Source organism: Stomoxys calcitrans, chromosome 3 (genome assembly GCF_963082655.1).
Source record: "Stomoxys calcitrans chromosome 3, idStoCalc2.1, whole genome shotgun sequence".
Taxonomy (NCBI): Eukaryota; Metazoa; Arthropoda; class Insecta; order Diptera; family Muscidae; genus Stomoxys; species Stomoxys calcitrans.
In genome coordinates, this window is record NC_081554.1 from 87017970 (window position 1) to 87041402 (window position 23433).

The 23433-nt window shown below is 39.3% G+C and overlaps 2 protein-coding genes across 5 annotated transcripts; one reads left to right on the top strand and one right to left on the bottom strand.

Moving 5' to 3' along the window:
• Positions 1-45: 45 nt before the first annotated feature.
• LOC106085052 (WD repeat-containing and planar cell polarity effector protein fritz) lies at positions 46-16359 on the bottom strand. 4 transcript variants are annotated; one of them, XM_013249075.2, is made up of 9 exons: positions 16270-16354; positions 15913-16200; positions 15014-15832; positions 6868-7168; positions 6484-6808; positions 5794-6419; positions 4531-5734; positions 504-681; positions 46-415 (listed from the first exon to the last, which is right to left on the bottom strand). In XM_013249075.2, exons 3-9 carry the CDS (start codon positions 15432-15434, stop codon positions 201-203), a joined length of 3270 nt encoding a protein of 1089 aa, XP_013104529.2. In that variant the 5' UTR covers positions 15435-15832; positions 15913-16200; positions 16270-16354; the 3' UTR covers positions 46-200. The 4 variants fall into 4 exon arrangements, with proteins under 4 accessions (XP_013104529.2, XP_013104528.2, XP_013104531.2 ...); XM_013249074.2 differs by having other exon boundaries at positions 15014-16200; positions 16274-16359; XM_013249077.2 differs by having other exon boundaries at positions 504-663; positions 15014-16200.
• Positions 16360-18515: 2156 nt separating this feature from the next.
• On the top strand, positions 18516-23421 carry LOC106085057 (polyphosphoinositide phosphatase). Its single transcript, XM_013249087.2, has 3 exons — positions 18516-18698; positions 18755-20384; positions 22421-23421. The coding sequence occupies exons 1-3, from the start codon at positions 18618-18620 to the stop codon at positions 23329-23331; spliced, it is 2622 nt and encodes an 873-aa protein (XP_013104541.2). The 5' UTR covers positions 18516-18617; the 3' UTR covers positions 23332-23421.
• Positions 23422-23433: the final 12 nt, after the last annotated feature.

Consider the following 23433-nt stretch of genomic DNA (forward strand, 5'->3'; position numbering starts at 1 on the left):
TATGCTAAATGATATGAGTTACTTCTGAACTTTTCTGTTCAACGAAACTAAGGTCCATCTGTAATTATTGTGTGTCTATAAAGCTTTAGTTTGAGGGAAGTAAGTTGGACGGATGGGTCTTACTACTTGGAAGACATTTGTTGAAAGATAATAGGTATATAGATGTTTATTAGTACAGAAAAACACATAAAGTTGATTGGTTATACAACTCCAAAATGTACTACTTTTATAGGCGTTGAGCTGCTTGTTGCATGGGAAGAGTTGGGAAATGTGTTGTTGTTGTCGATATTGTTGTTGTTAGTTTTGTTAGTGGTGGAAGTGTTAACGCTTGGTGTTGCTTTGTGCTGATACTGATGTTGATGATTAAACTCATCATTGGTAGAGTATAGTTTTATTGGTGGTCTATGCGTTTCTGCTAAAAATTTACAATAAGTCAATTTTTAATTTAAAATAGTTCAAAGAGGATAATTCATAGCAGAGACGTTTGTCTCACGTCTGGCTACCTGCGGGCAAAGGATTGAAGTCTTTAAGATAGTCATCGTGCGGATGGCATAGTGGCAAACTGTCTTGTAATTCCTTTTTGGGATTGGTAAAGTTTCGAGGTGCCGGCCGAGCATATCCATTACGTTTCGATATAAGCGGTTTGTCTCTGCGAGGAATTTCCTGTAATGAGATAACAGCCTTTCAATTAAATAAAACATGTTAATACAGTAGCATACGATTTTGTATATTCGTTATTGGGCAGATTATCTTGAAAAAAAAGGTAAAAGGTAAATTGAAGCGGCACTTGAGGACACACAAAACTATTCCCCATTTTGTTGTTGTAGAAGTGTACTGCATTCTATCTTTCATCTGCTTGGTTCTGTTGAATATCCAGATCCAGGAACTCTGTAACTAAGATGTCTGAGTCGAGTGGGTCTGGTGGGTAGTTAAGCAGGTGACGTTTGTTGTTGGCTTCAATCCTTGCTCTGTATGAGTTAAGGCGGCTGCACCTGTCGGATCACACTTGAGCCAGAAATAATGACTAGTTTGCCGGGGAAGGTCGATTTCCTCAGATGCGATGGGTGGCGGTCGTTTTCCAAGGACAATATTCGCCCGGTGGCTATTCATCGCATCTTCTACCGTGTCTGCAAGAGTGTTGTCCAGACCTGGTTGATCTAGACATTAGACTCTAGATCATGAGGATCCACCCTGAGGCTTCTGGTCGGTGGATTCCTCTTCACAAAATGAATATTTGTATGGTTTCTGCGATAACAGCCTAGAAGGTATTGCGGTATTGCGTCAAGTTCGTTAAGGTAGACGTTAAACCTATAGCAGATGTGAAAAATGGGTGGGAGGCCTGATCGTACAATCTTCCGCATAGAATACGCCGTCTAAGCTGTCTGGGTGAAATGGAGGATTGGAAGAGGTTAAACCGTGCCGGCGATATCACCCCGCCTAGGGGAAACTCCCTGTTTCACTTTTCTGTGTTTCGACTTCTTATAACAAAATTTTACGAATGGCTGGCAACCACACAGATAAATTGCGACTCAGCGTTTCAGGCCTGGCAGGATGGATGTCCTCCAATAGTTTGGCATGGCTGGCAGGGTCGAATGCCATCGGTAGGTCCAGTGCCACGAGGACCGTCCTACCACTTGCCCTGGGCGGAATGAAGCCACGGCAAATATGTGCGGTGATGGCATCCAAATCAGTTGCTGTGCTATGCAGTCTTCGAAATCCATACTGATGCTCGGCGAATGGAAATTCTGCAACGAGGCTCGGGAGGAGAAGCCCCTAAAACGTGTTGGCTATTGGTGAGAGAAGGGAGATCGGTCTGTACGACTCCCCCATATTCGGAGGCTTTCCAGGCTTCAGTAGCGGAATTACACTACCCATATTCCAGACATCGCGTACTATAAGAATTTTCAAAGACAGGTTGAGAACAGTTGCAAGGTACTCGACTCTAGGTAGACATAGATTCTTCAGCATCAGTGTAGAGATTCTTTCCGGTCCAACGCCTTTGATGACTTTGCGCTACAGATGACATTTGTAACTTTGTCCACGGTAAATTATGATGGCTGTCCATCGGCTCGGAGACCACGGATACGACGAATGGCTCTCCTACTAGCCTTCTCACTCTCAGGATACTCAAATTGACGGTTGAACAACCTGGCGCATCTTTGCGAGACAGTTACATTGCATTGCCAAAAGTGACTGAGGTTTCTGGGTTCGAGAGTGACTTAACAATAGACCACAGCTTGTCTAAACCAGCACCTAAGTTACATTGCTTCAAATGTTTCAGCCGCACATTGTGCTTATGTTCGTTCACTAACCCTCTTTATTTCCAGAGTCAGCTCACTGATTCTGGGGTTAGTGGAGTCAGTGCAACAAATCCCATCACCCTCGTCTTCGAGTAGCAATGCCTGCACCGGAAAATTGGGCCGCACTTGAGGTATTCAACCGGCTGATATAAAGCGAGCGGCTGCTGTGTTAGTGATGTCGCGGCAATTGGTGTACTCACTGAAGCCGACCGAATCGGTCTTTTTCTGATTGATAATAGTCCGGCACTCAGAGGTTGTTAAGTTGGGTGTTGGTTCGATGGTGAGTATTATGGGGAGGTTGTCTAATCCCAATGAAATGACGGCTTGCCAGGATACGTAACACATTCACCATGCAAAATGTGGAGCCTTCAATCTGCTCTGCCAAAGCTATGCCCTGCTGATCGTTACCTAGGTGAGAATGCACGAAACGTGATGCGCATTAAATGTCGGCCTGTAAACTTGGTTATTAACTGGGTCACAGCTACCAACCGGCGGTATGCAAACGTTGTATAACTCTACCTCGGCGGTAGGGGACTTGAATGTTAGGAGCAGACAATGTTTGTTTGTGACTAATTGCAGTGGCATGTGCGGATGATTTATAATGGCTGTCAAATGCGTAGTAGTATCACATTCAACTAATTAGCATGGCCGATGACGATGGAGTGTACAGTGTGGTTGACGATTTGGTGGCAGATATCTTTAAATTTGTAGCAGCGAAATAAACGGCAATATCGGCAACGATGTGATTTAACCTTACGCAGCAAAGAGAGGGCCATGATCGTACACTCGTCCGCATGTGATACGATCTCAATGCCGAGTGTAAGGTGTGATATATGGGAGAGGTAGAAGCGAAACATGTCGGATATATCATCCCGCCTTGGTTAACTCCCTGTTTCAATCTACGAGCCGTCGACTTCTTACCTTTAAATTCCACAAACGACTGGCGACAGTTCGTAATCCAAGGTTTAAGTCCCGGCTGGGGGAACGTGGTAACGATGTTCTCAAAAAGCATGGCACAACTGACCAAATCGAAGGCTTTTGAGAGGTTCGGAACCTCGAGGACCTTGCTATCGCATAGCCTGGACTGACTTAGACAGTCGTCGTGCTAAGCAATCTACAGAATCCGTGGTGGGGCTTGGCAAATATAAATTCTCTAACTAGGCTTAGGAGGAGAGCCTCAAGTGTATTGACTACTGGTGAGAGGCGAGGGGAGATATAAGTGAGGTTGTTTGATGGGTGGACCCGAGGCCATAGAAAAAAAAAATGTGCGGATGTGCGTTGTTGCCCATCTACGCTCTCAGGCCATTCAATTGGTCTTTCTCTGATTCATTAAACTCCAGCGTTCGCGAGGTTATGAAGTCGTTTGGTTAGTCGAGAAAATTATATCCTCATTATTCGTGAAAAACGTCGAGCTATCTATCCGCTCTGTCAAAGGTCGTTATCAAGGAGGGAATGCCATGAATGCACATTAAAGTCTCCTTATATAGAGGGATTATAATGACCACGGGTATAACTACCTAGGGGCGATATTTACACTTTTTAAGCCATATCGTGGCAGTGTAGGTGCTGGTCAGCTTCGTCTCTTGGATTGCAGCATCCATTATGTTACTCCGTGATGTCGTCGATCTTGCATTTTAGACTGGCAATATATTTCCCGGCACTGGCAGGGTATAATATATTGGAAGGGATATAGTCCGACGACGCTCACGACCTTTTATTGAATAAGTTGTCACAAAACCTTACAACGTAGTCGGTATGTTGAGTTGACAAGACAAAGCAAGTGCTCACCCCATACACCGGCTAGCAACCGCAGATGGATAAGGTCCCACAGTTGAGGATTCCTTAGGTCAATCCGGTGCATAGAATCGCCTCCTATGGGATTGTATAACCTTGGATGTTTGTTTCTGTTAATCAGCCAATTTTTTCGTTATGTTAGCGAAGGGGAATATTTTTGGTCCCCCTCCTCTTTGACGAACGTGTCTATCCCAAGAAAGTCTCTCCCAATATTGGGTAAGTCAACGAGAAATTTATTAAGCGCTGGTTTTTGGACAGTTGGGATCATCTACAGTTAATATGAAAAGTGGCCGACATCCACAAGCAAAGATAACCCAACTATACTATTAAAATTATTCAAAGATAATCTGTTGTACTCTACAAAATCTTCAAAGTCTTTGTAATTAAGGCAATAAAAATTTATAAAAACATTAATAAAATTCATTGACATACATACCGGCACTACTGCCACCTGGACGGTGTCCGAAAATTTTACTTTATTTTTTTCTCCGCTCGTATTTTTATTATTTTCCTTTGTAGCGATGCTATTTTGTAGACCACTTGTTCCACCGCTTAAAACGGACGTATTGCTGCTGCCATTCTGTGTCGCAGAACCGTTGGATAGTATGGAAGCTGTAGGTTTTTTGCTTAACAGTACCTTTTGATATTCTTCATTCGATATGCTATGAGCAGCCAGGGATGTTGTGCCACTCGAGGGGATGGTGCCCGACACCAGAGGATGTTGGAAAAATTTCGGTTGATACATGGCAATGGGCGGCGTAGAAAGTGCTGGCGTTTGTGCTGTTGAGTAGCTACGTGCTTGGTGATGAGATAACACAAGGGCGGTATTATTGCAGGCATCATTTATCAGAGACTTGTTCGGTGGCGGCGAATTGAATTGCATGAACGCGTTTGATGTTTGATGGACGTTTGAGGAATTATTGTTTAATGCATTGGTATTCGTTATGGCTAGAGGGACGTTATTGGATTTGTACAGTGTATTATTCGAAGTGTAATGCGGCACGAAAGCTGACTTCAAATGTGTGCTTTTCTGTGTAACATTTAAGTCAGACCATTGTGGAGCAGGGGAGGAACTGAGGCCATTTGAACCTTGTGTTTGGCCGGAACTTCTTGCACTTTTCAGTGTTAGATTAGCTAAATTACTGCTTAGGGATACCGACTTTGCTACGGAAAGCGCTGCAGGATTCAATTTGGCAAGCTTCTTGTCAGGCACAGGTGGTGGGGGTGGCCTACTCTTTTCCTTTTGCGGCCTTGTTGCAAGATTTTCCGGGGAAACTTCGGATCGCGGCGCATTTATTTTAATCATTTCAGCATTAAAGACTTTCGACTTAAAGGAGGGCAAGGGTGGCACATAATGTTTAAGAAATTTTTGATGTTGCTGTTGTTGCTGCTGCAATTTACTGCGAGCATTGGTAATATCGGAGCTTGTCGTTTGGGAACATGCAGAGTCAGAGCGAAAGGCATTTCCAGTGTTAACTGCCATGTCTTCCTCGTGCAGTATGGCCGCAGCTTGGCTGAAACAAGCGGCAGAGAAATCCAAAAGATTTGGATCACATTTCGTTACATTAAAGAGATCCATAAATAGGTCGTAGTCTTCGATATCTTGGGCCACTTCAAAGGCTTCGGTATAGAGGTTGTGCCTGAAAATAAAATTGCGGCAATTGAAGAGACATGGAATGGACTTCTTATCTTATCCTACCTGAGAAGAAAGAAGAAAAATCTTCTTTTCAAATCGAAAACCTGATCACTAAACTCATCCTTAGTCTCTTCAGTGAGGGAATCTGAAAAGGTCCGCAAAGCTTTGGCCATTAATTCTATTCGTATTTTCTTTTGATCGCCGCGGTAGAACACATGATTGGCTATTTTATGAAGAGATATCAGGCAAACGGCTCCATAGGTCTCCCAATTTAAGGCATTCAGCAGATTCACCGCCTTTTCCAATTGATTTAAAGCCAAATATTTATCCAGTATAACATCGGCTGTTAGGCCAGAATTATGAATATCACCCCTCATACCCGCTCCTGCAAAGAAACGCAAACATCCGATGGGGCCTTGATCGTATAACAGTAACAAATAGGAATCCGTGGCCGCATAGGGATGGGAGTAATGATGAAGTTCGGGTTTGCGACTGAAGGAAATTTGTAAGAGTGTTGGCTGAGTGGAGAAATAATGCGATAGGTCCAGAAGATTTGAAGGTGTCACATCTTCACTTTGCAACTGATTGCCAACGGGAGTAAGAGCTAAATCGAAGCATTGAAATTGTGATCTGGTATTCGCTATCACTATAAGGCTTGAATCACTGTGCCAGGAACATTGTATGGGTACCTAGAGCAGAAACAATAATAGCGATTAGAATACTTATTTTGTGTCCATAACAAAATTTACGTACAATATCAATTTGCGTTACGCATTTCGTGGACTGCAACACCAAATCGTGTAGACAAATATTTCTATCGGCGCTACCCAGAAACAGCTTTTCCTGGTCCGGACTAAACGCATAACATGTTATTTGTGTACCCACTAGTATGGATGATAAAGGGGTTCGTTGCATCTTCCCGACCACAATTTCATATGAACACACTTCCGCTGAAATTTCACCCTTGCGGGAAATTTTCTGTTCCAGAACTAAAATTTGATTTTCTGCAGACCGCAGGAAATCCACATACAACGGATCGTTTTCCGACCAACAGTAGGCAAAGAAGTCCAATTGATTGCTGTGGCAACAAATTACTTTTAGTGAAAAATGAATGCCTGCAATTGCAGAGTGACTTACCCATTTAATTTGAAGACATGTATATTGGCACGATCCTGATCCCTTATTGTTGGTCGCCAAGGAAATACCTCGTTCTGTGATGATTTTGTCCAGACTACAAACATATCATTTGTGCTGTTCACTGTTATGCGACGCGGCAATCTTCTTTCCGCCGTACCAGGTATAATGGCATGAAATATTTTTGGGTCCATGTTTGATATTTTCTCAGGACCTTGTGCTCTTGAATTGGGTTTTTGTAGGTGTACGACTGTCACTTGGTTAGTGTTATACGCCAACACAATGTGGGAATGTGTAAAAAATGCTTGGAAATTGAAAAATTGAGAAACAGATCAACATTGGTAAATTAGAAGGATCTTAAGATGGTACAAATGGAAATTTAAGGTACACAGAAAAAAATAAAAATCGGGTTCAATCACGAAAATTATGATATTAATCATGGTTTTTGAAAAATTAATTTAAAATGTTTCAACTAAAAAAATGCAATTAAAAAATCATTGATATTTTTTAATTGTATCAATAAAAAAATGATTGAATTTTTCAATTAATTTTTTCTTTGGACGAATTAAAAAATGATTTTAATTGTTCAAAAATTCCTATTAAAGTTTACATTTAGTCCGCAGTTGTGTACCTGGAACAAGGCAAAGGTCCGTGGACACCCGTATAAAAAATAACCCCCCACAAGGGTTCTCTGAAAAATTTCGGGTGTTCCTGTCGGCTCGTAATGTGGGACTTATGGGTCTTTGAAATTTCCTTCCCTTTATATTGTAGGGACAAAATGGCCTTTAAAAGAATTTACCTAAACACAATAATTAAAAATTTAAGATTCGATAAAAAAATTATTGAATCAATTAATTTTTTAATTAAAAATAACATTTTCAAACACGATTGTGATGGAAAAAATGTTCAGATTCAATGTAAAAATTAATTGAATTAATTAATTTTTTAATCGAAAATAGTAAAAATTTCAATAATGATTGTAATTGAAAAAAAATCGTATTCAGTTAAAAAATGATTTTTTAATTGAATTAGATTTTTAATAAAAATTTTTTCTTGCGATTTTTTTCTGTGTAAGCGTAGAAAACGCTAGGGATTTCGTGTTTGTTTTAGCCCATATTTTAAGAACCTGGTTTTTGATAAATTTACTAGTTTTATAGATTTTGAAATGATTGGCCCCGCAAAAATTGATGGTTGCCCACGATCCAGTTAACTTTTTAATGGAAACTGCCTCAATCATATCAAACAACGTTTTTTAAAAAGTAATTGAAAAATTTTTCAATTAAAAAATTGCATATTCAATAAAATTTTTTTTTGAAATTTTCAATTAATTTTTTAATTGGATCAATTTAAAAAATGATCGAAATTTTCAATTAACTTTTAATTTATCCAATTGAAAAATGATAATTTTTTTTTTTAAATTCCAATTAATTTCGATATTTGATAACTGGAGCATAAAATAGGGAAAAGGACCCGCGGGGTTTCTCCAAAAAATTTTGGGTGTCGGGTAGCGGTGCCCTATACTTTTTTTGTTGTTGTCATAGCCGTGTGTTATGCACTAAGGCGGAAACCCTTGGCCGATGAAGGACTCAATCGGGTTAATCCGGCACGTAGAACCTGCTGCCATGTTATTGCTATAAATATGGCGAAATATGGGAGGTAAGGGTAAATGAAATTTCCTTCACCTCATATTGTAAGGGACAAAAGGTCCATTAATTGAATTTGCTTAAGAACCGTACTTGAAATTTGTTTAGCATCCGATTAAAAAATGATTCAATCAATAAATCTTTTAATTCAAAAATAAAAAAATACAAAAAATTCAGATTTTGTAAAAAAATTAATTGAACCTGTTAATTTTTTAATTGAAAATGACAAAAATTTCAATCCCGACTGTAATTAAAAAAATAATATTCAATTAAAAACTTATTGGATGAATCAATTTTTTAATTGAAAACGATTTTATTGTAATTAAAATTTTAATTGAAAATTTTTTGTGATTTTTTTCTGTGTACTACAGATAAATTTACTTGAGTCAAATATTGACAAATATTTGCAACATCAGTAAGCTGGGTTTGGCTCAGTATATTTTCTGAGGTTATATACGGATTCGGATAATTTTTGCGGAGCTTTGAAATCCTTAAAAAAGTAATTTCGACAAACAGACAGAGAGACGAATGATCTTCGCAATATAAATGACAAAATGAAGAATATAACAATTTAATAGGGCAATATTTCAAGATTAAATAAACGAAATGACGAAAGCTAATATGATCCATGGTGGAACCAAAACCTGAATGTGTACCGGAAGGATAAAATTACGGGTTTTGTACTTTCCGCAAAACTCGAACAATAGACACTAAATCATTTACAACAAGTAAAAGCGTGCTAAGTTCGGCCGGGCCGAATCTTATATACCCTCCACCATGGATCGCATTTGTCGAGTTCTTTTCCCGGCATCTCTTCTAAGGCAAAAAAGGATATAAGAAAAGAGTTGCTCTGCTATTACAACGATATCAAGATATGGTCCGGTTCGGACCACAATTAAATTATATGTTGGAGACCTGTGTAAAATGTCAGCCAATTCGTATAAGAATTGCGCCTATTGAGGCTCACGAAGTAAAATAGAGAGAACGATTTATATGGGATCTGTATCGGACTATAGACCGATTCAGACCATAATAAACACGTTTGTTGATGGTCATGAGAGGATCCATCGTACAAAATTTCAGGCATATCGGATAATAATTGCGACCTCTAGGGGTCAAGAAGTCAAGATCCCAGATCGGTTTATATGGCAGCTATATCAGGTTATGGACCGATTTGAACCTTATTTGACACAGTTGTTGAAAGTAAAAATAAAATACGTCATGCAAAATTTCAGCCAAATCGGATAGGAATTGCGCCCTCTAGAAGCTCAAGAAGTCAAATCCCCAGATCTGTTTATATGACAGCTATGTCAGGTTATGGACTGATTTCTACCATACTTGGCACAGTTGTTGGATATCATAACGTAATACTTCGTGCAAAAATTCATTCAAATCGGATAAGAATTGTGCCCTCTAGAGGCTCAAGAAGTCAAGACCCAAGATCGATGTATATGGCAGCTATATCAGGTTATGGACCGATTTAAACCATACTTGGCTCAGTTGTTGGGTATCATAACAAAACACGTCGTGCAAAATTTCATCCCAATCGGATAAGAATTGTGCACTCTAGAGGCTCAAGAAGTCAAAACCCCAGATCGGTGTATATGGCAGCTATATCAGGTTATGGACCGATTTGAACCATACTTGGCACTGTGGTTGGATATAATAACAAAACACGTCGTGCAAAAGTTCATTCAAATCGGATAAGAATTGCGCACTCTAGAGGCTCAAGAAGTCAAAACCCCAGATCGGTGTATATGGCAGCTATATCAGGTTATGGACCGATTTGAACCATACTTGGCACTGTGGTTGGATATAATAACAAAACACGTCGTGCAAAATTTCATTTCTATCGGATAAGAATTGCGCACTCTAGAGGCTCAAGAATTCAAGACCCAAGATCGGTTTATATGGCAGCTATTTCAGGTTATGGACCGATTTGAACCATACTTGGCACAGTTGTTGGATATCATAACAAAACACGTCGTGCAAAATTTCATTCTGATCGGATAAGAATTGCGCACGCTAGAGGCTCAAGAAGTCAAGACCCAAGATCGGTTTACATGGCAGCTATATCAGGTTATGGACCGATTTGAACCATACTTGGCACAGTTGTTGGATATCATATCAAAACACGTCATGCAAAATTTCATCCCAATCGGATAAGAATTGTGCACTCTAGAGGCTAAAGAAGTCAAGACCCAAGATCGGTTTATATGGCAGCTATATCAAAACATGGACCGATATGGCCCATTTACAATACCAACCGACCTACACTAATAAGAAGTATTTGTGCAAAATTTCAAGCGGCTAGCTTTACTCCTTCGGAAGTTAGCGTGCTTTCGACAGACAGACGGACGGACGGACGGACAGACGGACGGACATGGCTAGATCGACATAAAATGTCACGACGTTCAAGAATATATATACTTTATGGGGTCTCAGACGAATATTTCGAGTAGTTACAAACAGAATGACGAAATTAGTATACCCCCCATCTTATGGTGGAGGGTATAAAAAGCTAATGCAAAGTTTAGGCACAAATGTAAGAAATCAAAATTTACCAAAAATAAAATAAAATTCCAAATTTTTTAGAATGCAATAAGTAAAAACGTGTTAAGTTGGGCCGTGCCGAACTTTGGATACCCACCACCATCGATATATCATCCTATTTTATTATAACTCCACTACCATGTCCATAGTTATATCTAAATAGTGGCTGGTCTATATCATATTTTATTCAGTTCCCGAGAACTCTTATACATGTATCAGTTTATGTGCTTCAGACCCTTAATCGGCAGATCGGTCTATATGGCAGCTATATCCAAATTTGGTCCAATTTGACACGTTCAAAAACGTAACCTGCGTGCAGCAAAAAGACGTATCTGAACCAAATTTCAATCTCAATATCTCAATTTTTGAAGGCTTGTAGAGTGATTACAACAGGCGAACGGACAGACACACAGACATCTTTAAAATGCCTTAGAATTTTACTACGATCCGAAATATATAAACTTTGTAGAGTCGGAAATGGATATTTCGATGTGTTGCAAGCGGAATGACTAAATGAATATAGCACCTACCCTATGGTGGTGGGTATAAAAGGGAATGTCGTTATTTTTATAGTAGACTATTGTATCCAATTTTACATTTTTATACGCTCCACCATCGTATGGGGGTATACTATTGTAATTTCGTCATTCTGTTTGTAACTCGAAATATTCGCCAATACCCTATAAAGTATATAAAATCTTGATCGTCATAACATTTTAAGTCGATCTAGCCATGTCCGTCCTTCTGTCCGTCCGTCCGTCTGTCCGCCCGTCCGTCTGTCTGTCGAAAGCGCCAAATTTCGAAGAAGTAAAGCTAGGCGCTTGAAATTTGTCACAAATACTTCTTATAAGTGTTGTTCGGTTGACGTCGATCACCTCCATCAGGAGACCACCTCCTACCAGTGCGAAGACATAACTACATGATATCTAAGCAATACCTTTTGGGCTGTTATCGCAGAGACTATCCAAATCATCATCTTGTGGATAGATATCCACCGCCCAGAAGCCTTAAGGTAGATCTACATGATCTAGAGAGTAATATCAAGCAGGTTTAGACAATATTCATGCAGACACGGTAGCAGATGCGGTAAATGGCTACCGGGTGAATGCAGTCCTTGGAGAACGACCGCCTCCCATTGCACCAGAGTAGTTCTGGCTCGATTGCGTTCCGGCAGATGCAGCCTACAGAGCAAGAATTGATGCCGACGTGCAAGATGTATGTCCCGATTGTAACCAGGGACTGCACGATAAACGTCACCTGTTTAACTGCCCGGCCAGACCCACTCGACTCCGTGATCGCCCGGATCTCCGCCTGCAGGACCGTATTGTGGTCAGACAGTCTAAAACAGATCTCATTCCCTGGGTTCTCAATGTAGACCCACAGGCCCACTCTGTCCTCTAGCTTTGATCCATCCGTGTAACATGATCTTCCAAATGGCATACTCGAGTTACGTCTCGACTCGACTACAAGATTCATCTCAGGTATCCGATCGGAAACCTCTTCCCTTCCTTCCAGGCTTCCCATCGCCGCCTCGATTATACCGCGATGGTATGAGCTGCTTCCATCCTCAATCCATTCTCCCATCGCCTTTAGTCTCATAGCCGCGGTGGCTGCCTCACACTTAATCTGTATGTCAATGGGTCGGATATCTAGAAAAGTCTCCAGTATCCTAGTGGGCGTGGTCCTCTTTGCTCCGCCTATGCCGGAGTAGCCACATTTTCTTCAAGTGCCTTTAGGTGAGCAAGCTCGTTCGGATCCATAAGACCGATCGCCACGGGAACTTTATAGGCATTGGTAACTTAAAGGCGCCAATAACTCGCCTTGTTATATCGAGCATCAGAAGCAATAATTACAACTACTAATTTTTATGAATATTCACGAACGACATATTTGAAAGATTTTTAATATTTTAAATGTTCACGAAGGACATATTTGAAAGATTTATGATATTTAAGATAGAATTTTTGGAGCTATTGGTTACTGACCGAAAATCACTAAAGTCGCTATTACATGTAGATGTCTTATGACATGCCACTTTTTGTATTCACATGTAATAGAAAATTTTTCTCAAAATTGTCAATTTACATACGATTCATCATTTTTGCTATCACACCTGTATGTTATTTGCATATGACATAGCCTAAAAATTTAAGCAAAAACTGATTTTTTTATGCGCAAAATGTGTCAAAGTTGTAAAAAAGCTAGTTAAATCATAAATTTGTGAAAACAATTGATGGGGTTGGAGGTCATCATAGCGCAGAGGTTAGCATGTCCGCCTATGACGCTGAACGGTGGTTTTCCCCTCCTAATGCTGGCAACAATTGTGAGGTACTATGCCATGTAAAACTTCTCTCCAAAGAGGTGACGCACTGCGGCACGCCGTTCGGACTCTTCTATAAAAAGAAGGCCCATTATCATTGAGCTTAAAACTTGAATCGGACTGCACTCATTGATATGTGAGAAGTTTGCCCCTGTTAGTGGAATGTTCATGGGCAAAATTTGCAGTTGATGGGGTTGATTTCATTCGACTGACAATAAAAATAGCTGATTTCTTTATATTTTTGTCAGAAGTAATAGAGCACGCTCTAATCGCAAAAAATTACATGTGCTATTTTGAAAAGTGATTTTCATATGTTATTTTGTAGCACACGACGTGTACAACTCAACATGTGCTAAATTTGACATGTCATAAGACAACTACATGCCGTGTAGTAGACCCTTAACTAACACAAGACTGAAACAAAAGAAACGAACATCCCACATTTATAACATTAAATAAAAGAGAACTTTTTTGAGGCTTCTCATAAAATATTGAAGTTCTGGGCAAAAATGTAGTCATAGTTAATTTACGCCTCTATCACTCTGGGCACAACCCTTCCAAATATCAAACCTTGATATGTAAAAAGTAGCTGACGAAAAGTTTAAATAAAACAAGTAAAAACGTGCTAAGTCTGCGAGGGTAGCATCTTAGGAACCCATCACCATGGATTGCCCTAAAAATTTACCCTTATAAACTCAGTTTGTATTTGAATTATAAGATCAGGCTTTGATTGAGGCTTCTATTGTCCCAACAATTCACATCTAAGTATCGGTGTTTTTCGCGTACCAAATTTCAGCCAAATCGGGCAAAAAGGTTTCTAGGAGCTCAAGAAGTCATATCCGGGGATCGGTTTATATGGGGGCTATATTTATTTATGAACATATCTGTGCAAATTGGATGCAATTTGAGGATTCTAGGGGCTCAATCAGTCAATCCAGGGATCGGTTTATATGCGGGCTACATAACATTATAGACCGATTTGGATCATACTTGGCACAAATGTGGTTTTACAAGCCTTTGTACCAAATTTCAGGTCAGGTCAAAATTACGGCTTTTAGAGAATTTAGAAGCCAACTGCGAATCGTCTTATATGGGGGCTATATCAGTTATTATAAAGATTCCGATCTTATTACACAAATATTTTTGAGGTCTCAAGAAGTCAATCCAGGGGATCGGTTTATATCGGGGCTTTATCTAAATGTGAACCGATTTAGTCCATTTTCATTCTCCAATTACCTACATCAATATGATGAATCTGTGCAAAATGTCAAGCGGATATTTCATTCATTCAAGGGCTATCGTGATTACGACAGACGGACGTGGCTAGATCGAATCAGAATGACAAGATGATCAAGAATATGCATACATGTTTTATACGGTCTCAGATCCACATGTCAAGATTTTACAAACGGAATGACCACACTATATACACCCCATACTGTTGTGGTATATATAAAAATTATAAAACTTCGTATCAATAGTTGACACACATATGAAGGCACAACAATCTTATTTTTTATTTTTTTATCTTTTTATACCTATTTAGAAAAATACTCATTTTGTAACCGTTTAAACCAATTAAAGGGGATTTCCATTGTCAAATTATGTTTAATTTAAATACACTGCCACTCACCATCAGTTATTATGTCGGCAGCCTTTCCCTCCAAATATTTTTCATAAACCATTCTGGATATATCGCCGGTAAACACATCGACACATATGTGGGCTATAGTTCCATTGGCAAATAATAGCAAGACATGCGAGTCCTCTGGCCAATGGACATGGATTACTTTGTGTTGTGAGCGCAGAAGCTCTTCTAAACGCTTTATGTTGTCCTTTAAACGCCCAATGCCTTTGCGGGAATTCTTTAGAACTGCTCGATATCCACGCCGCTCTAGGTAGTCGCGCTTGGCTTCGGAATAGACATCGTTTGCAACCAACTGTTGCTGGATTTCACGGTTGCGCGTATAACGTAAACAACCGTAGTCTGTATGTTTTATCCTTATATCGTCGCGCGTAGTCCAGAAATGGCATTCACTAAGCAAGGTAAGCATTTTCGCTTAATTTATCTTCTTTCTTTTTCCCAATGCACAAGATGATGGTTTTCCTTCATAGTTCACACCCACCGATGAGATTTTCCTGCAGATTTGTTGGAAAGTTTTCTCTTTTGTTAAAAGGTAATTTGTAATTTATGCAACAAACAACCACAACAACGGTTCTTCTTATTAGATTTTCATAGTAATTGGCCTCCCCACTACATTCCACACAATGCACTTCACCGTTGCACACTCTCTTTTTCTTTCATCCGACCACTACCGAACGAACTGAACTGTGTTAAGTTTTCCCAATGAAAATGGTTAGGCCCAAGCGAGGAAAAAAATCCAAACAAATCCAATGGGGCACTAAAGGGAGACGTTGATGGGTTGCATTGGATTACAGCGAAAAGAAACCCCTGCAATAGTTTAGCCTTACTTAAATAAACACCAAAATGGAAAAATGAGGCACTTTGAAATGTTATCGACAGACACTAACTCTTCCATTCCATTGTAAAATATAAATTTACAAATGGTCGTCGTCTGGTCCGTTGATTATGCGCATTGGAATTTCTTTGATTTTTATTAATGTCGTCGTCGTTGTTGGTATTTCTCATTGCGCATGTATTCCATTCATTAATCAAATCATCATCACCTCATCAACTTTAGCTTTAATTTTTTTGCAAATGGGCTCACATATACTGAATTTTTTACATAACTTTGTGCTCATTTGGTTAAACGAATTCATTAAATTTCGCTAGTTTTACATCATATGCAGTTATTTTTCCTATTAAATTTAAACAAATTAAACTTTTTTAATGGTTTTTTCGCGATTTTATAATAACAAAACACTCACTCACAAATCACTAAATCAAATCTGTCGTTTTATGGCAGAGATCGTAAAGGTGCGAAAGAGTCACAAAAAAAAAGAGAGAATTAATTTGACAGTTGATAACAGAGATGGAAGTTTAAAATACGTGTAAATCATAGCCTTTATAAAGCTGCTGTTACATCATGCGAACAGACAATAGCTATGTTTTTTTTGTACTATATAGTGCAGTGCAATGAAAATTGTATAAAAATGGCATCTATCCAGGACAACAAAGTTCTGTATAAATTACCAGTGCTGGCTTATGTAGAACATCTGTCGTCAGGAATGCCATGATATGTTTTTCACCTCTATTGTGAATGGCATAATAACATTAAAATAAATTATTTATAAAACTGCGTGCACAAATAAATTCTCAATTCAAATTAATTTTTTTGACTTCTATAGGCCGGTACTGTATTCGGTTTTCGCGTTGAAACTCCATAAAAAAAAAAACAAACGGAAAAATTTGCCGAAATGTGTTCGTTTCGTCATAACTTGTTTTTTCAGCTAGGGAAAATTTTCATTTCAGGACGCTCATTGAGAGCACAATCACAGTCGCTGTGCAACAATTCATTTTCTTACGCGAAATAAACGTTGGTTGGAAAAAATAAAGTGTTTGTGGATGCATATATAAGAAAGTATTCTTTTAATATAAGTAAATATAGTCGAAGGAAAAATATATATTTCTTTCACAACATGCAACTCAATCAATCTGTATGAAATAATAAGGTTTGTGAAAGAATGTGTTGCACTTTTGGTCTTGCAATTACAACAACAGCATTTGGATAAAAGTGAAAGACGCTGACAAAGGGTTTTGGAAAGTTGTGCTTATTAAACTTATAACAGTGTAAATACTGCAAAATCTAATTATTTTTTTAAAAATAAATTCTGCTTTTGTCTCTTTTAAATTTGTTTTGTGTTTCATTATATACTAATTACGAAGGGGTGTGTTTTGGTTGAAATTACAAAAACATACATCCTCGTAAGCAGCTGATAAATTGTTTGATGCCATATAATTTTTTTGTATGTAAATGGCAACATTTTGGCCAAAGAAACCCAAAAATCAACCTTGTGAAACCACCGAAAGAACGACTTTCGGAAATTTTTCATAAAAAAGAACGTAGTACCAGCCTTAACAATTTATTTAACAAATAAATTTTTTGTTTGTCTCTTTTAAAATTGTTTTTTGTTTCATTATATGTATATTAATTACGAAGGGGTGGATTTTGGTTGAAATTACAACACATACATACAAAGAATGAATGTAGAGAACAAGTCGACATCCCCAATTCCAAGTACTGCCAAAAATTAAAAAAAAAATTTATGTCGACTGATCGCTTGGCTTAACCTTATTTAGTGAATCCTGCTTAATGGCAAGTACTGCCAAAACTAAAAAATTAGCCGACATACAATTTTTAGCTTTTGGCAGTACTTGCCATTAAGCAGGATTCACTGAATAAGGTTAAGCCAAGCTATCAGTCGACATAAAATTTTTTTTTATTTTAAGCAGTACTTGGAATTAAGGATGTCAACTTGTTCTCTTTTTACTTTCATTCTTTGTTTTTACCTCGCTTGGCTTAACCTTGAACACTGCTTTTTCAATCCGGATTTAATGGCTCGATCATCTGTTTTCCCTTTATAAAATCATGACATAATTACCATGTAGTGTACCGTAAACAGCTGAGTACTATTTTTTCTCGCAAAGTGCACTATCTATCAACGAGTTTTGGTTGTGTGTGTGTGTGTATTATTGTTAAGAACCATGCACATAAACAACGAAAAATGGTACGAACTAGTAACATACTCAAAATCAGAGCAGCACTAATCACTGATTTTGACAGATAGTGCACTCAATATTTTGTTGTTGGGCAACCGCCGCTAACTGTAAATGAATAAATATTGTTATAAAATCATCATTTTCGTACAGACTTCTTACCGAACTCTGAACGTTTGGTTAATTGATTAGTTCTCGCCATTTGTGCTGTTTGTGTGTGTGTGTGTGTGTGTGGTTCTTAGCTATAATTCACACACACAACATAAACTCGTTGACAGATAGCGCACTTCGGGAGAAAAAATTGTACTCAGCTGTTGTTTGCTGATATTAATTACCTGGGTTAATATCTCTTGGTTAGCCATTCGACCGTTCACATTAATCGGAGTATATTTTAAAAATTATCGTTTGTAAAAATCTGTTGTCGGTTATCGCCTTAAGTTTGTCACTGATTAGTCAGTCAGCTGTTTTTTATAAGATTACAAAGATTTTAGGTCTTTGTAAGATTGGAAAGAGCAGAACTCCGAAATTCTTGGCAACTAACTTTTACTATAAGTGTAAAATGAACAATAACAATCCAAATGTGATTTTTAATCCATTGATAAGTGCTATACAGAAAGTGGTGCTGTATGAAACTCGCACGGTAGATAAAAGTATATTTCGAAAGTTCATTATTTCACTGTGTTCATTAATTTTCAGCGCCTGTATTTGGTGGGCAGCAATAATCGTGAGACGCGCTTTCGTCTGCTGACCATTGATAGGACGCAACATGACCGCTTGGTCATAGATGAAAACCCTAATGAGTATAGTGCTTTGGAAATACGTCGTTTCGTGGGATCTTTGGGTGGACAGCCGAAAGTCACATCGGCCTATGGTGTTTTAGGGTTTGTACGATTTCTGGAAGGTTACTATCTAATATTGGTGACCAAGCGCAAATCATGCGCCCATTTAGGAATGCACCTGATATATACCATCAAAGATACTGTGATGGTTAAGGTTAATGAGCCCACAATAGCCTTGAAGACTCCACATCCCTACGAAGAGCGTTATAAGAAAATGTTTCAAAACATTGATTTGCGCAGTAATTTCTATTTTTCATATTCCTATGATCTGACACGCACATTGCAATACAATTATTCGGCTCCACGTTATGTGGGACCTAATGTTGATATTGAAGTCGATGAACCTTTGCCGGAGTGGGATTCCCTGACAAATAATGTGGAAAAGGCCGACGAGAGAGTGGATTATGCATATAGAAGCTGTTCGCGTAAACGTTTTGTATGGAATGCCTTTTTACTGGAGCCCATGAAAGGCATTATGCTACGGGACTGGCTGTTGGAAGTCACCCATGGCTATATCAGTCAGTCTTGCATAAGTGTATTTGGCCGGAGAGTTAATGTTTGCCTGATAGCCAGGAGAAGCACTAGATATGCGGGGACACGATTTTTAAAGCGGGGAGCCAATTTTCGAGGAGATGTTGCCAATGAAGTGGAAACTGAGCAAATTGTTAGCGACGGACACAACATGTGTTCCTTTACTCAGATGAGAGGGTCGGTGCCTTCGCATTGGTCGCAGGATATCAGTAAGATGGTGCCTAAGCCACCTATACAATTGGATATATCCGATCCGTATGCTCAAACCCCAGCTAGACACTTTGAGCGCTTGCTATTTCACTATGGTTCACCCCTGATTATGTTAAACTTGGTGAAGAAACGTGAGAAACGCCAGCATGAAAATATAATTGCCAAAGAATTGGTGAATTCCATACGCTATTTGAATCAATTTTTACCACCGCAACATCGTATGAAGTATATACCTTTTGATATGGCGCGTAAGAGTCGTGGTGGCGGAAATGTAATGACGATGTTGGCCGACATTGCTGAATTTGTGGTCCAACAGAATGGCATGTTCTTCAAGGCACGAGGTTTGCCGCTTACATTCCAAACGGGTATTGTTCGTACAAATTGTGTCGATTGTTTGGATCGAACAAATACTGCTCAATTTGCTATAGGTAAATGTGCATTGGGCCATCAATTAGAACGTTTGGGCTTCATAAAGTCGCCCAATTTAGAGTTTGATTCGGTTTGTGTAACCATGTTGGAAAATCTCTATGAGGAACATGGAGATACTTTGGCTCTGCAGTATGGTGGTTCCCAGCTGGTTCATCGGATAAAGACCTATCGCAAAACAGCTGCATGGGCTTCGCAGGGCAATGACATAATGCAAACATTGAGTCGATATTATAGCAACACCTTCAACGATACCGAAAAACAGCACAGTATTAATTTGTTCCTGGGTTACTATATACCCAGTAAGAGTCATTCTAAACGTGAGTATTGTGATGTAGAAGAAGAAAAAAAGTCATATTAAAAAATTTCATGATTTGATAAGGAGAAATTAATCCATTCGTATGGAAAGGATTTGTGTCTGCTAGGGTTTTAGAAGTTAAATCAAAAGTTTTTTTGATAAACAAGTTAATTTGCAAAGGTCATAGCTACTATTTGGCTTATATTTTTAGGAAATATCCAAAGAAAATATCCAAAGCCAAAGAAACACTAATATGAAATGCGTTTTTGGGACCTAGGAAACACAACCTCATCCTTGATCCCTCAGTTGACATGCACTTGTTACAGTACCTCACAAATGTCGTCATCATTACTAGGGGATAGCTGAAATATGTTTCTAATGTTTTCGCCAGGATTCAAACCTAGGTGTTCAGCGTCATAGGCGGACTCCAAAACCAGTCTACTTTAGAAAAACTGAAACATTTTAAAGCAAAAAACAAATGCAAAAAAAAAAATATTTTGGAAACATTTTTGCCAGTGGGAATTTTTTCCATAAATATTGTAAATGGGTAAAAAATCTTGTCTTGTATTGTCTAAAGAAGTAAAATCTGAACTCTTATATCCGGAACCGGAACCCGTCTCGATTGCTACCTCCTTCATTCGGAGACATTAAATTCCGGCACGGAATGACTATGAGCACCACACGGGATGGGACTCTCAGTTCCGATTCGTGTGGTGTTCATCGTCATTTTGAGAAGCTCAGCTGGGTGGCGCGTCCACAGATTGCGGATAGTGGGTTGCTCCATATACCGAGTAGCTGCAACTGCAGTCGCGGTATCAAGTGTAGAGTCTCAGTGTGAGGCCGGCCGACACCGGCTCTTGCTTAAATACGGATTGCCTATGATACTCGATATGACAAAGCGGGTTCCAACTATCGTGTCACGTGCGGTCCAAATCCTTTGTGTAAACTTTTAGCAGAATCCATGGTGGTGGGTTCCCAAGATACGGCCCGGCCGAAACTAGCATGCTTTTACTTGCTCAATCTACTGACTTGCATTACACTGTCGTTGAATTCTATCTGTTTTCTTTCTTTTCTTTTCTACGGGGAACACAATAGACTTTATGTCTCCGAATAAAGCGGCCAGCAATGGAGACGATCCTCCAGCCAGGTAGACTGGAAAAGAGCCGCCATCAGTGAGATTTTTCTTCAGTTAGCCTTTTTAGGCATTTACAGTAGTCCAGAATAAGCGAAAGTGCCGTGTGCCTGGGGAGAATGCAGGCACTGAAAGAGGTCTTCACCCATAATTCAGTGTGTTCTGCTCTTAAAAGCGACGTAGTGACACAAGAAGTGTTCATCCCTCTCAAACTCATAATTATCACTACAACGCCTCCCGGCACGGGATAGCTGTGAGCACCACACAAGCTGGAACATTGAGTTCCGATCTGTGTGGTGTTCATTGCTGTCATGTGAAGCTTAGCTGCGAGCTACCGGGCGCGTCCACAGGTTGCGGATAGTGGAATGCTCCATACGGAGTAGCTGCATTTGTAGTCGCGGACAATCAGCGGTATCAAGTGGAGAGTTCTAGTGAGAGGTCGGGTGACATCGGATCTTGCACAAATACTGAGTACCTATGATGCTTGATATGACATGGCGAGTTATTGGCGCATTTAAATAACCTATGGCCACTCTGTTCCCGCGGCGATCAGTCCTTTGGACCGGAACGAGTTTGCTCACCTACAAGAGCTTGACGAGGATTGCCACCTCCACATGAAAATGTAGTTACAACAACAATAACAACGACCACAACCCCTACAAAAATTCGCCTCTCGCTGTGCCCAATCACTAACGACCATACTTTGCAATCGACAACTAGGGCTCTTATCTTCTGTGAACTAAAGTCTTCAAATCGGGGTATGTGCTGGTGCTATAAAGACATAGAAGATTATTCTTGGTCTTACTTCTTTGTGTTAATGTCACTTTCAAGTCTCAGGGAAAAATATAAACGACTTAAATTTTTCTCGAATCTTCCCTATACAACAATGACTTTAAAAAGCTATTAATCTTTTTTTGTTCTTACAGAAAATCAACCCATTTGGGAATTACAAAGCGATTATTATATGCACAATGCATACAAACCGCTTTCACCACGCCATGAGACTCGCCTGATTACGGACTGGGTCCGCATGAAGATACGCAAATGCCTGCCGTACTCTTGCTCCGACTCTAATCGTATTGTTAAAGAACTATTTCGAGTTCACACCAGAGATCTAGAGATGATAGATGGTTATTCTAATTACCATCAGTCCTTTAAATGGACCGAATTAAATGAGCATATATCATTTGAAATTAGTCAAGTGGCTTTGCGGCACCTATCAACATTTCGCACTCATTACTCACCATTCCAGAAACAAATACAAGAACGTAAGAAACCAAAAAATCCCTCACTCACCGGTCAAAGTTCCACGAGTTCGACCGCTAGTAACGACTCAAGTTCTTCCTCGGAAGCAGATAATACATCCACCGATGAGGAGTTCAGTGCAAGTCTGTCAATAAAGGAACAAACGCACAAACAACCAAAAGAAACCGAAACCTCTATTACATTAGAAACACTGCTGCCACCCATGAAAGAAGTTTATGGATGCAAGGTAAGTAATCCAACTAAGGAGAATATGGATATTTATAAGCGCTACGTGCAAATGTCCAAACTGACATCGAATGCCAGCGCTACCGCCGGTCCTACTCAACAGCAATCCGCTTCGCAACCTTTGATTGCGGCAAATATCACTCAAATATCGCGTAATATGGCTGGCATTAATCTGAAGCCGTTGAGTGACTATGGCACTGATTCATATTTATCGGTGAAACCACCGACGGTGAGTGAGGAAAGTCAACGCATCTACGAAGAATACTGTAAAAGTCCAAGAAACTTTAATGCTGTACCAAAAATCGATGAGTTCGACAAACTTCATCGTTATGTTGCAATGCTTTAATTGAGTATTTTTTTGTTGTTAAATTTTAACAATTATAGTGTGCATTGTGTTACCAATAAACTTGCCAAATGATAGGTTATGAATTGTCAAGGCAAATACTTT